Source organism: Salmo salar, chromosome ssa03, assembly GCF_905237065.1.
Source record: "Salmo salar chromosome ssa03, Ssal_v3.1, whole genome shotgun sequence".
Taxonomy (NCBI): domain Eukaryota; kingdom Metazoa; phylum Chordata; class Actinopteri; order Salmoniformes; family Salmonidae; genus Salmo; species Salmo salar.
The window spans coordinates 28,258,603-28,274,082 of NC_059444.1; the positions used below are offsets into that span (position 1 = coordinate 28,258,603).

Below are 15,480 nucleotides of genomic sequence, written 5' to 3' on the forward strand. Positions count from 1 at the left end.
TCGCTCTCTCTCTCTCCCTCCGTTTCTTTCTTTCTTTTCTTTCTTTCTCTAGCGTGTGGGTGGGGGTTCGAGGTCGTGGAAGCAGATGTACGCCGTGCTGCGAGGCCACGGCCTCACGCTTTACAAGGACAAGAAGGACGGCGTCTCCCACGCCTCCTCCCACTCCCAGTCCGACGACGACCCACAGCCAATCAGTGTCAAGGCCTGCCTGATTGACATCTCCTACAGCGACACGAAACGGAAGCACGTGCTGCGTCTGACCACGTCGCACTGCGAGTATCTGTTCCAGGCTGAGGGCAGGGATGACATGCTGTCATGGATCCGAGTCATCCAGGAGAACAGTAATCTGGATGATGAGGTGGGTTCTGCCAGGCAACACTGCAGTACTGTGTTACGAAGCTCATCATATGATTGTAAGCATTTTGCTGCGCCTGCGATAACATCTGCAAAACTGTACACCACTAATAAACGTTGATTTGATTTTTATAGTAATAGGTCATCCCACATTTGATTATTCTTTGCTAAGCCCATGTTTTTATCCAAAGGGACTTGCATACAGTAGCTACAATTTTACTACCCACATTTTGCAAGGCAGATGTGTCAAATTCCAGTGTGCTATTTTGCAGCCATCACTTGTGAATAGCCTAGCCTGCATCGGGGCTCAGACTACACATCTTCTATTTCATTTACACTAGTCATTCTCACTGTCCTTGGTAGCTAGTAGAAGCAATAGCTTTTGGGCTGAGAGACTCCCTTTTGTTAAGCATTCCTCTCCTTGGGATTCTGGCAATGAAGTTTGTCTCGGTTGCGTTTGGTGTTTACCCCACAAATAAGACAGTCTCACTGTCCTGTTTTGCGGGTGGAATCACTACTAGAGCCTATTTATAATATCAAACCATTTTAACATTTGATTTCTCATGCATACTGTATGGAGGATCACTAGGATACAGAAAACACAAAAACATCTCCAGCTCGACCCTAACAAGAATGTTTTTTTTTTCTTGGCTTAATGTTAACTTGTCTGTTGGCTGTGAAATGAGCTAACAGTGTGCTTGGTTGTTCAGCTGTTTGCCCCTTCTCAGTTAGCCTTCGGTCTTTGTCTGTGGTCTCAGTCTCCCACAGAGTCTTTCATTAATGGGGAGAACCCATGACTTCCTAAATAGCTCAAACAGGATTCAGTGTGGTTAACTGCTGAATCCTATTCACTTAGAACTATAAAAAAAAAAAAATATATATATATATATATAAGACAACATATACTTGAGAAATCTGAATGTGCTGGTAGTCCAAAGGTTATGTGAGGTTACTGCTCGGCCATTAAAAAAAGTTTGGGTTAACACCCATGATTTTTCATTACCAAAATCGTTAATTCTGTTTGTCCTTAGCTTGTGTTCCAGTTATGTTTAAACTGATAGTTTGTTGTCCATGTTATGTTTCAGAATGCTGGTATAACCAGCCAGGACCTGATCAGCAGAAAGATCAGAGAGTACAACACCATGATGAGGTATGCAGCAACTCACACACACCATCTTTATTTGACCCACAATGCAACATCATGTTACACCCACTTCTATGCACAAGTCCTTAAAATCACATATAGTATCATTTAATGTACTATATAATATGATATTTTTTGTGTTTGATCCAGTGCCCCCAGCAGCAAGACTGAGCCCTCCCCCAAAACCTCCCGGCAGTCTCTCAGTATCAGACACACCCTCCTGGGGGTGAAGGGAGAGGGCAAGGGCCAGAGCCCCCACTCACCCAAAACAGGAGAGAGAGGTACGGTCATTATTACAACAAAAAAGAAGTTGCTGGAAACAACGAACACAGACATCCCCCCCCAGACGCCGCGCTTAGTAAACAAAACTAAAACAATAAGTCATGTGCCTGGGGTGACCAGTGACCTGTTTCACCTTTTATGGATCTCAGCTTTAAAGCAAGGGATTACATTCACCACAGATACACATGCTGTGTCCTTTACACGCAGCTGAAAAGCAGGGCATGATGACGTTTCTAGCTATACTACACAGTAAACTTGATCATCACACGAGAACAGGAGACAATAAATATGGTAGGATTACATGTGGAAATACAGTATGTTATTGAAAATGTGTATCTTTGACTGTCTGCACAAGCAGCTGCTGACATTCCAGTAGCTAGTGTGGTTTGAGTGTGTATCTGTAGTGTGGATTATCACTCAGATGGCTGCTTTGTGTGTGTTCTGTCAGATGAATCCAGTCCTCCACGGGATAAGGCTGCTTGGAGGAGGGGCATCCCCGGCATCATGAGGAAACCCTTTGAGAAGAAGAGCACTGCTGGGGTAACCTTTGGGGTGCGTCTCGATGACTGCCCACCTGCACAGACCAACAGGGTAAGGGAGAGCGAGTCAGTGTGTTTACATGTGAGAAAGACATGGAAATGATGTTGTTGAATGAATTCTGCTTTGTTTCCCTTTGATGGTTGAGTAGTGTGATCTTTAAGAGAAACTTCCTCTAGACACTATTTTGGTTGTTTTTCCAGTCTCCTACATAGGGGGTGTTTCAGACATAATTGTGCAACTTTTTATTTTTTCGCGCCGAGAGGCCCGCTTTCCGATCTAAAAATGAACGGAGTCATATTTTGTAGCAATTATTGTGGCCTTTGTGTTTCTCTGATTGCACGGTCATGCTAGCAGCGAGTAGAAATGGTTGTCCTTGTTCAATAGAGCCGTTGGACTTGTCTCAACAATGTTCCTATCTGCCTCGACATAGCAGGATATCTAGGCTGACTCATTTTCCCTGGCTTTGTGAAGACTACAGCCTGACGGGAGCCCGACTTCCTTGTCCAATTGTGTTCCTGCACTGGAAGGCAGGCTTTTCAAAACGGGGGCGGTGTTACCGTACACTGCCTATTCGAGATGACTAAATAATTACAATGGCTGCTTCTGATGATTCGTCTTTCCAAGAAGAGCTGGACGGCAAAAGCGTATTTGATGTTATTTTACATAGGGGCACACAGCCCTATTAGTTTCAGCCAGAATACAGTGAATAGGAGTTGAGGCACCAACAATAAGAATTGCATGACCAGCAAGCAGCGACGCGAAGCCTCGGTCAGACTCTGGTGGTGCCTAAGCGGTTGCTGTCCAGCCATGCCGACAGAAGAATGTCTGTGCTGCAACAAATTAGATCGCGGACAGTTCTTACTGGAGAGTGTCACTGCAGATCCCATGGACCGTGTGTGTGACAGACCATCAAAGATTTGACGCACATATGGATAGAGGGGTGCTGGAGATGTTCTTCAGAACCTCCACGATCAACTGGGGGACGGCAGCCTTGTCCAGCTGGACTAGGAGAGCAAATGCCAAACGAGTAAGTGGTTTTGCTGTCTGTAGCTAACTAGCAATATGAGCTCTCTTTTTACATGAGGCAGTGTTGTTCTGTACAGTGTAACTTTGTGATTGATTCAGCCATAACGGGGCTTGCTAGTACCACTACAATCTATGTTGAGTTAGCTAGGTTTGTTTGCTATACCCAAAAAGTACTGTAGCCTAATGTTATAGCTAGCCTCAGTGCATCTCATTTGGAACAAAACTGGATAAATGTTTTGATAACGAAGAGTAAAAGAATGACTTCGGCTTTGACTCATTAGTCTTTGAGTAAATATACCTGTGTGTTGTAGGTAGCTGTCTAACGTTTCTGTGACATCAAATCAAACTTTGTCACATGCGCCAAATACAACAAATGTAGACCTTACCACGCAATGCTTACTTACAAGCCCTTAACCAACAGTGCAGTTCAAGAAAGAGTTAAGAAAATATTTACCAAATGACCTAAAGTAAAAAATTATAAAAAGTAACACAATAAAATAATAACGAGACAATATACGGGGGGGGGGGGGGGGGGTGTCAATGTAAATAGTCCGGGTGGTCATTTGATTAATTGTTCAGCAGTCTTATGGCTTGAGCGTAGAAGCTGTTAAGGAGCCTTTTGGTCCTAGACTTGGCGTTCCGGTACCGCTTGCCGTGCGGTAGCAGAGAAAACAGTATGACTTGGGCGACAATTTTTTTGGGCCTTTCTCTGACACCGCCTAGTATAGAGGTCCTGGATGGCAGGAAGCTTGGCCCCAGTGATGTACTGGGCCGTACGCAATACACATTGTATTACTTTGCGGTCAGATGCCGAGCAGTTGCCATACCAGGCGATGATGCAACCAGTCAGGATGCTCTCGATGGTGCAGCTGTAGAACTTTTTGAGGATTTGGGGACCCATGTCAAATCTTTTCAGTCTCCTGAGGGGAAAAGGTGTTGTCGTGCCCTCTTCACGATTGTCTTGGTATGTTTGGACCATGATAGTTCGTTGGTGATGTGGACACCAAGGAACTTGAAACTCTCGACCCATTCCACTACAGCCCCGTCAATGTTAATGGGGGCCTGTTCGGCTCGCCTTTTCCTGTAGTCCACGATCAGCTCCTTTGTCTTGCTCACATTGGTGCCAGGACAACAACCTCTCCCTCACACTGCCATGTCTCTGACGACCTCCCTATAGGCTGTCTCATCGTTGTCGGTGATCAGGCCTACCACTGTTGTCTGCAAACTTAATGATGATGTTGGAGTCGTGTTTGGCCACGCAGTCGTGGGAGAACAGGGAGTACAGGAGGGGACTAAGTACACACCCCTGAGGGGCCCAAGTGTTGATGATCTGCATCGTGCTGCTACAGTAGGAATACAAACCGTACACAACGATTGCCCATGAAAGTCTAATAGCGTTTTTTTGGCATTACAGACAATACAGCTTGGTGGTCTACCGGGGGGGGGGGAGTTTGCTCTATGTGGGGAGTGACTACGAACACCTCACTGCACCCCCCAACACACCATATGCAAGTAGTGGAACTGTAGTATTTATTATAGGCTTTAGTAGAATATTTTTCTACCTGCATACTACTGTGTAAACTCACCTTGATCTCCAGAGCAAATAAACGTTGTCTTGAATACTAGCCATGTCTACTTATTTGCTACATTGACAGATTAATCTACTATTTTAATTAAATATGTTTACTTGCCAACAAATTAAAGTTGAAATGATACACCTAGCTCCCTGCATATTTTTTTTTTTTTAGCAGCAAGATTGTAGCTAGTTGCATCAAAATACATTTAATGACTATCACAATGAATTGATCCGTAAGTTGAAGTCAAAACTTTATTGGTTTCTGATGCAGCTGGAATCATTTAGTCATTTAGCAGTACACTTGTAAAAAAGATGATATAAAACATTTTATCGAACATTATATACAGTATGTACAAAAGCTAGCAATATCAATACCACAATGCAGTTGTGAGCATACTAGGCATTCTATATTATACTACAACATCAGTGTAACTGAATATGAATGTTGTGTAGGCTGATTGTTCCAGGGTCCTGAGTGTTTTTCAGCTCGTGAACCTTGTCCTGTGTTTGGCAATGGCAGCTGGTGTGTCAGAACTTCGAGCTCCATGACCTTGGACTCAGACTATACACTTTGGCTCTTGCCAGCCCCATGTGGTATTTTCCTCTTCCGAGTCCAATGATGTTGAGCTTTCATCCAATGTGTCTACAGGATCTGTACTACTAAAGCGGGCGTCAAGGTCATCCTCAGACGGATTAGTCTGTATGACACACACTAGTCAGTGATTAGCCAACATTTACTACTTTACAGTTGTTGTCGACACAAAGAAAAATAAATGGCTATTCGCAAGCTGATGTTCCATGAACAAGTGGCTGGTCCTGTGAGTAACGTTAGCTACATTACCTGTATCTCCTACATACCTGTATCTCTATCTCCCATTCACAACTGGATCCACCTTGACAGGGGCGGTACTATGTCCTGAAATCGCTATGAATTCTGGATGTTGTGGTTTGCTTGAACCAGGAAATGTAAATGTCCCGTTTCTACCGTTGAGATGCAGAAACGCTCGTATTTGCTTGTAGTGAGGACGTTATGGATTTTTATGACATATTAATGGACAGACATATACAGTGAATGAGCAGCGGTTATTTCCCTTTAATGTGTGCGGTATAAGTTCTGCTTTGGGTATATGAAAGTGATGTCTGTTTCTTGGTTCATCCAATATGTATAATGCTAAAGACTTTGTTTGTGTTTGTGTTTGTAGTTTGTTCCCCTCATCGTGGATGTGTGCTGTAAGCTGGTAGAGGAAAGAGGGCTGGAGTACACTGGGATCTACAGAGTACCAGGAAACAACGCTGCCATCTCCAGCATGCAGGAGGAGCTGGACAGTAAAGGACTGATGAGTGACATCGACATCCAAGAAGACGTGAGTGATAGACACGCATGCATATACAGTGTCTTCAGAAAGTGTTCATACCCCTTGACTTATTCCACATTTTGTTACAGCCTGAATTCATAATGGATATATTTTTTTACTCACCCATCTACACACACTACCCCATATTGACAGTGAAAACATGTTTTTAGAAAATGTATTGAAAATTAAATACAGATATTTAATTTACATAAGTATTCATACCCCTGAGTGACTACTTTGTAGAAGCACCTTTGGCAGCGATTCTTTTGTGAGTCTTTTTGGGTAAGTCTCTAAGAGCTTCCCACATCTGGATTGTGCAACGTGACCAGTTATTATTTTCACATTTCTTCAGGCTGTGTCAAATTGGTTGCTGATCCTTGCTAGACAACCATTTTCAGTTCTTGCCATAGATTTTCAAGTAGATTGGCCACTCAGGAACATTCACTTGGTAAATAACCAAAGTTTGGATTTGGCCTTGTGTTTTAAGTTATTGTCCTGCTGAAAGGTGAATTAATCTCCCAGTGTCTGGTGGAAGGCAGACTGAACCAGGTTTTCCTCTAGGATTGTGCTTAGCTCCATTTAGTTTATTTTTGATCCTGAAAAAATCCCCAGTCTTTAATTATTACAAGCATACCCATAACATGATGCAGCCACCTCTTTGCTTGAAAATATGGAGAGTGGAACTCAGTAATGTGTTGTATTGGATTTGCCCCAAACATAACACTTTGAGTTTTAATCTATTTTTCGTGGGTCTCTATTTACCACCACAAACCGATGCTGGCGCTAAGACCACACTCAACGAGCTGTACAGGGCGATAAGCAAACAAGAAAATGCTCATCCAGGTGCGGCACACCTAGTGGCCGGTGATTTTAACCTCTATGGGCTAGGTGGGACGCTTGCGTCCCACCTACGTAACAGCCACTGCCAGCCTGTGGCGCGATTTTCAAAACCTTAAAAATCGTTTATCGTGAGTAATTTAGTAAAATGTTAGCGAATTCCCCGGAAGTATGCTAGTTCTGAACGTCACATGCTAATGTAAAAAGCTGGTTTTTGATATAAATATGAACTTGATTGAACAAAACATGCATGTATTGTATAACATAATGTCCTAGGGTTGTCATCTGATGAAGACCATCAAAGGTGAGTGCTGCATTTAGCTGTCTTCTGGGTTTTGGTGACATTATATGCTGGCTTGAAAAATGGGTGTCTGATTATTTCTGGCTTGGTACTCTGCTGACATAATCTAATGTTTTGCTTTCGTTGTAAAGCCTTTTTGAAATCGGACAGTGTGGTTAGATTAACGAGAGTCTTGTCTTTAAATAGCTGTAAAATAGTCATATGTTTGAGAAATTGAAGTAATAGGATTTTTACGGTTTTGAAAATCGCGCCACAGGCTGCCAGTGGCCAAGCGTCCCACCTAGCCCATAGAGGTTAAAGGAACTCCAGGAATTTCTGGCGAGTACTGGCTGTGTGCTACATGTGACAACAATCTTCCGTATTCTTCATATGAATGGGGTAGGGTGGCAAGCCTTTTCTTACAATGAAAAACATCCAAGCCCGGCTGAAGTTTGCAAAAACAAACATCAAGTCCCTCAAAAGCACGTGGGAAAATGCCTTATGGTCTGATGAAACCAAGGTTGAACTTTTTGGCCATAATTCCAAAAGGTACGTTTGGCACAAAAACAACACATCACCCAAAGAACACCATACCCACAGTGAAGCATGGTGGTGGCAGCATCATGCTTTGGGGCTGTTTTTCTTCAGCTGGAACTGGGGCCTTAGTCAGGGTGGAGGGAATTATGAACAGTTCCAAATACCAGGCAATTTTGGAACAAAACCTTCAGGCGTCCGTTAGAAAGCTGAAGATGAAGAGGAAGTTCACCTTTCAGCACGACAACGACCCAAAGCACACATCCAAATCCACGAAAGCATGGCTTCACCAGAAGAAGATTAGCGTTTTGGAATGGCCCAGCCAGAGCCCAGACCTGAATCCAATTGAACATCTCTGGGGTGATCTGAAGAGGGCTGTGCACAGGAGATGTCCTCGCAATCTGACAGATTTGGAGCGCTTTTGCAAAGAAGAGTGGGCAAATATTGCCACATCAAGATGTGCCATGCTAATAGACTCCTACCCAAAAAGACTGAGTGCTTTAATAAAATCAAAAGGTGCTTCAACAAAGTATTAGTTTAAGGGTGTGTACACTTATGCAACCAAGTTGTGAGTTTTTTATTTTTCCCCCTCAAAGATTTCAGTTTGTTTTTCAATTGAATTGTTCACGTTATAGGTCACATTAACCTGTTAGGGCTAGGGGGCAGTATTTGCACGGCTGGATAAAAAAAATTTGCCCGATTTTAATCTGGTTACTAATCCTACCCAGTAACTAGAATATGCATATACTTATTATATATGGATAGAAAACACTCTAAAGTTTCTAAAACTGTTTGAATGGTGTCTGTGAGTATAACAGAACTCATTTGGCAGGCAAAACCCTGAGACATTTTCTGACAGGAAGTGGATACCTGATGTGTTGTATTACCTTTAAACCTATCCCATTGAAAAACACAGGGGCTGAGGAATATTTTGGCACTTCCTATTGCTTCCACTAGATGTCACCAGCCTTTACAAAGTGTTTTGAGTCTTCTGGAGGGAGATCTGACCGAACAAGAGCCATGGAACGATGATGGCCCATTAGACACCTGGCGCGAGTTCATGTTGGGTACCCTCGTTCCAATACGTTATAAAAGAGTATGCATTCGTCCACCTTGAATATTATTCATGTTCTGGTTAAAAAAGGCCCTAATGATTTATGCTATACAACGTTTGACATGTTTGAACGAACGTAAATATATTTTTTCCCCTCGTTCATGACGAGAAGTCCGGCTGGCTTAGATCATGTGCTAACAAGACTGAGATTTTTGGACATAAATGATGAGCTTTTTTGAACAAAACTACATTCGTTATGGACCTGTGATACCTGGAAGTGACATCTGATGAAGAGAATCAAAGGTAATGGATTATTTACATAGTATTTTCGATTTTAGATCTCCCCAACATGACGTCTAGTCTGTATCGCAACGCGTATTTTTCTGGGCGCAGTGCTCAGATTATTGCAAAGTGTGATTTCCCAGTAAGGTTATTTTTAAATCTGGCAAGTTGATTGCGTTCAAGAGATGTAAATCTATAATTCTTTAAATGACAATATAATATTTTACCAATGTTTTCTAATTTTAATTATTTAATTTGTGGTGTTGACTTGACTGCCGGTTTTCTCGAGGGAAACGATTTCCTCAACATCAATGCCATAGTAAAACGCTGTTTTTGGATATAAATATGAACTTGATAGAACTAAAAATGCATGCATTGTCTAACATAATGTCCTAGGAGTGTCATCTGATGGAGATTGTAAAAGGTTAGTGCATCATTTTAGCTGGTTTTATGGTTTTGGTGACCCTGTCTTTGAATTGACAAAACATTACACACAACTCTTGTAAATGTACTGTCCTAACATACTCTAAATTTATGCTTTCGCCGTAAAACCTTTTTGAAATCGTAAAACGTGGTTAGATTAAGGAGATGTTTATCTTTCAAAGGGTGTAAAATAGTTGTATGTTTGAAAAATTTGAATTTTGACATTTATTTGGATTCAAATTTGCCGCTCTTGAAATGCACCTGCTGTTGATGGAGTGCACCACGGGGGGGACGCTAGTGTCCCACCTAGCCCATAGAGGTTAAAGGTGGAAAAAGTTCTGACATGATTTATCTTTGTCTCATTATTTTACATCACAAAAACCTGGCACCTGTTGGGGCTACAGGTTAGCAATGAACCCCGAGACGGGATTGCTAACAAGGCTGGAAATTCAAAACATCAAAAATCGAATAATTTCAATTTCTCAAACAATCAACTATTTTACACAATTTAAAAGATAAACATCTCCTTAATCTAACCACATTGTTCGATTTTCAAAGAGGCTTTACGGCAAAAGCATAAAGTTAGATTATGTTAGGACAGTACATAGCCACAAAAGTACAAACATCCATTTTCAATTCAAGGTCAGGCGTCACCAAAAGCAGAAACCAGCTAAAATTATGCACCAACCTTTGACAATCTCCATCAGATGACACTCCTAGGACATTATGTTATACAATACATGCATTTTTTGTTCCATCAAGTTCATATTTATATCCAAAAACAGCATTTTACAGTAGCGTGAAATTCAGATTTTTTTCTTCTCTGAAATGCTTCCGGTGAACATAACAAAATTACTATTCGAAAACATTGGTAAATTATAATATTGTCATTCAAAGAATAATATATTATCATCTCGTAATTGCTACCGAATGGCCAGATCTCAAAATAACTTTACTGGGAAATCACATTTTGCAATAAACGGGGTGCTATGCTACGAACAATAAGCTATGCTATACAGTTAGCATCATCTAATATCGATAATAACATTGTAAATATCCCCCCTTTGATTATCTCCTTCAGAAGGGACTGGCAAAAATCCCAGGTCCAGAACAAATGTGGTTTCTTTTGACAAAGTTCATAATTTATGTCCAAATAACACCAAGTAGTTAGCGTTCATTATGCTCCCACAAAACGTGGTGGGGGGGGGTGTAAAATCACGCCGAAAAGCTAAAAAAAACCTAGTAAATAATCTATTTACGTTCGTTCAAACATGTCAAACGTTGTTTAGCATTAATCTTTTGGTCCATTTTTAACGTTAAACATCAGTAATATTTTCACACAACCTATCCTATGTCTAGATAAACAATTATGACAAACTCACGCTTCTCAGATTTATGCGCAGGCGCAAAAAAATGAAGTGACGACATGTCAACTTCCCAGCATTCTAATTTGCTCTCTGTTTATCATAGACACTTCAAACAACTTTATAAAGATCGTTGACATCTAGTGGAAGCCGTAGGAGTTGCGAAATGAATCCTTTCTCACTATGGTATCTATAAAACAATGACACTAAATAGTACAGTCACAAAATTCACATTTTTTTAATCTATTTTTCACAGGTTTTGGCCTGCAATATGAGTTTTGTTATACTTACAGACACCATTCAAACTGTTTTAGAAAATTCAGAGTGTTTTCTATCCGAATGTGTTAATAATATGCATATCCTAGCTTCTGAGTTGGTGTAGGAGGCAGTTAAAAATGGGCACATATTTTTTTCAACATTTCTCAATACTGCCCCCTAGCCCCAACAGGTTGGGGTGTGTAGACTTTTTATATCCACTGTATATGTGTGTATGTAATAATGACAATTACAACAATACTGAATTAACTCTTTTATTTTAACTTAAATATAATCTATTTAGTCCCAAATAAATGAAACATGTTCAATTTGGTTTAAATAATGCAAAAACGGTGTTGATGAAAGTAAAAGTGCAATATGTGCCATGTAAAAAAGCTACCATTTAAGTACCTTGCTCAGAACATGAGAACATAGGAAAGCTGGTGGTTCCTTTTAACATGAGTCTTCAATATTCCCAGGTAAGAAGTTTTAGGTTGTAGTTATAGGAATTATTGAAATATTTCTCTCTAAAATGTGTATTTCATATACCTTTGACTATTGGATGTTCTTATAGGCACTATTGTATTGTATTGCCAGCCTTATCTCGGGAGTTTACTGTAGGCTTGAAGTCATAAACAGCGCTGTGTTTCAAGCTTTGCAACGAGCTACTGGCAAACGCTGGAAAGTGCTGTTTGAATGAATGCCTCCGAGCCTGCTGCTGCCTACCACCACTCAGTCAGACTGCTCTATCAAATATCAAATTATAGACTTGACTATAATATAATAAACACACAGAAAAATGAGCATTATGTTATTAATATGATCAAATCTGGAAACTGTTATTTCGAAAACAAAACGTTTATTCTTTCAGTGAAATACGGAACCGTTCCGTATTTTATCAAACGGGTGGCAACCCTAAGTCTAAATATTGCTGTTACATTGCACAACCTTCAATGTTATGTCATAATTATGTAAAATTCGGACAAATTAATTACGGTCTTTGTTAGGAAGAAATGGTCTTCACTCTGTTCGCAACGAGCCAGGCGGCCCAAACTGCTGCATATACCCTGACACTGCTGGCAACGAAAACACGAAAGAAGTGACTGAATTTCCGTAGTTAATATATTGCCTGCTAACATGAATTTATTTTAACTAAATATGCAGGTTTAAAAATATATATACTTGTGTATTGATTTTTTTAGAAAGGCAGTTGATGTTTATGGTTAGGTACGTTGGTGCAACGATTGTGCTTTTTTCGCGAATTTGCGTTTGTTAAATCATCACTCCGTTTGGCGAAGTTGAAGTAGGCTGTGATTCGATGATAAATTAACAGGCACCGTATTGATTATATGCAACGTAGAACAAGCTCGTTAACCTAGTAATATCATCAACCATGTGTAGTTAACTAGTGATTATGTTAAGATTGATCGTTTTTTATAAGATAAGTTTAATGCTAGCTTGGCTCCTTGCAGCCACCTGGCCCTTTTGATGCTGCACTCGTGTAACAGGTGGTCAGCCTGCCACTCAGTCTCCTCGTGGATTGCAATGTAATCAGCCATAATCGGCATCCCAAAATTCTATTGTTATATAAACTTGAAATCGGTCCTAATTAATCGGCCATGCCTCTATTCTCTATTGTACATCACAATGCCCTTTCCCACCTGGATAAAAGGACCACCTACGTTAGAATGTTGTTTATTGACTACAGCTCAGCGTTCGACACTATAGTGCCCGCCAAGCTCATCACTAAGCTAAGGGTCCTGGGACTGAATACCTCCCTCTACAACCGGATCCAGGACTTCCTGGTGGGCCGACCCCAGGTGGTGAGGGTAGGCAACAACACATCCGCCACGCTGACTCTCAACATGGGGGTCCCTTGGGTGTGTGCTCAGTTCCCTCCTGTACTCCCTGTTCACCCACGACTGCATGCCGCGGGCAAATCCAACACCATTAAGTTTGCAGACAACACGTCGTTGGAAGGTCTGATCACTGACGACGATGAGGAGGCTTCTAGGGAGGAGGTCAGAGACCTGGCAGTGTGATGCCAGGACAAAAACCTTTCCCTCAACTTAGGCAAGAAAAATGTATCCAAGACTTCAGGAAACGGAGGGCCAAACACGGCCCCATTCACATCAACGGGGCTGTAGTGGAGCGGGTTGAAATCTTCAAGTTCCTCGGTGTCCACATCACTAAGGACCTATCGTGGTCCAACACCAACAGTTGTGAAGAGGGCACGTCAATGCTTCTTCCCCCTCAGGAAGCTGAAAAGATTTGGCATGGGCCCTCAGATCTTCAAAAAGTTATATAGCTGCACCATTGAGAGCATCTTGACTGGCTGCATCACCGCTTTGTATGGCAACTGCTCGGCATCCGACCACAAGGCGCTACAGAAGTTGGTGTATACGGCCCAGTCCATCACTGGGGCCAAACTCCCTGCCATCCAAGACCTACCAGGCGTTGTCAGAGAAAGGCACTAAAAATTGTAAAGGACTCCAGCCACCCAAGTCGGACTGTTCTCTCTGCAAGCGGTACCGGAGCGCCAATTCTGGGATCAAATGGCACCTGAACAGTTAATTAGACGGCTATCCCGGACAGTTTACATTGACCCCTTTTTATATTATTTATTTATCTTAATTCTTCCTTGCCCTGGCTCTATTCACACTCACTAGACTCAACCCAAACACTCACACATACACACACAAACACTGCATTCGCTCGCTCACTCACGCAAAACAAATCAAATCAAATTTATTTTTATATAGCCCTTCGTACATCAGCTGATATCTCAAAGTGCTGTACAGAAACCCAGCCTAAAACCCCAAACAGCAAGCAAAGCATGTGAAAGAAGCACGGTGGCTAGGAAAAACTCCCTAGGAAAAACTCCCTAGAAAGGCCAAAAACCTAGGAAGAAACCTAGAGAGGAACCAGGCTATGAGGGGTGGCCAGTCCTCTTCTGGCTGTGCAGGGTGGATATTATAACAGAACATGGTCAAGATGTTAAAATGTTAAAATGTTCATAAATGACCAGCATGGTCAAATAATAATAATCATAGTAGTTGTCGAGGGTGCAACAAGCACGTCCGGTGAACAGGTCAGGGTTCCATAGCCGCAGGCAGAACAGTTGAAACTGGAGCAGCAGCACGGCCAGGTGGACTGGGGACAGCAAGGAGTCATCATACCAGGTAGTCCTGAGGCATGGTCCTAGGGCTCAGGTCCTCCGAGAGAAAGACAGAAAGAGAGAATTAGAGAGAGCATATTTAAATTCACACAGGACACCGGATAAGACGAGAAATACTCCAGATGTAACAGACTGACCCTAGCCCCCGACACATAAACTACTGCAGCATAAATACTGGAGGCTGAGACAGGAGGGATCAGAAGACACTGTGGCCCCATCCGATGATACCCCGGACAGGGCCAAACAGGCAGGATATAACCCCACCCACTTTGCCAAAGCACAGCCCCCACACCACTAGAGGGATGTCTCCAACCACCAACTTACCGTCCTAAGACAAGGCCGAGTATAGCCCACAACGATCTCCTCCATGGCACAACCCAAGGGGGGGCGCCAACCCAGACAGGAAGACCACGTCAGTGACTCAACCCACTCAAGTGACGCACCCCTCCCATGGACGGCATGGAAGAACACCAGTAAGCCAGTGACTCAGCCCCTGTAAAAGGGTTAGAGGCAGAGAATCCCAGTGGAAAGAGGGGAACCGGCAAGGCAGAGACAGCAAGGGCGGTTCGTTGCTCCAGCCTTTCCGTTCACCTTCACACTCCTGGGCCAGACTATACTTAATCATAGGACCTACTGAAGAGATAAGTCTTCAGTAAAGACTTAAAGGTTGAGACTGAGTCTGCGTCTCTCACATTGGTAGGCAGACCATTCCATAAAAATGGAGCTCTATAGGAGAAAGCCCTACCTCCAGCCGTTTGCTTAGAAATTCTAGGGACAATTAGGAGGCCTGCGTCTTGTGACCTTAGCGTACGTGTAGGTATGTACGGCAGGACCAAATCGGAAAGATGGGTAGGAGCAAGCCCATGTAATGCTTTGTAGGTTAGCAGTAAAACCTTGAAATCAGCCCTTGCCTTAACAGGAAGCCAGTGTACACACACACACACACACGCATGTTGACGCCCCACACACACACACTCACACATACACTTTCACACT

The 15,480-nt window shown here is 42.4% G+C and overlaps 1 protein-coding gene across 1 annotated transcript in view; it reads left to right on the plus strand.

Moving 5' to 3' along the window:
• The window catches only part of LOC106599254 (rho GTPase-activating protein 21), a 106,355-nt gene that overhangs the window by 80,901 nt on the left and 9,974 nt on the right, over positions 1–15,480 (plus strand). The window contains 5 exon segments of the mRNA XM_014190390.2: positions 53–358; positions 1,440–1,504; positions 1,649–1,779; positions 2,229–2,371; positions 6,125–6,286. Coding sequence (XP_014045865.2) covers positions 53–358; positions 1,440–1,504; positions 1,649–1,779; positions 2,229–2,371; positions 6,125–6,286 — 807 coding nt within the window.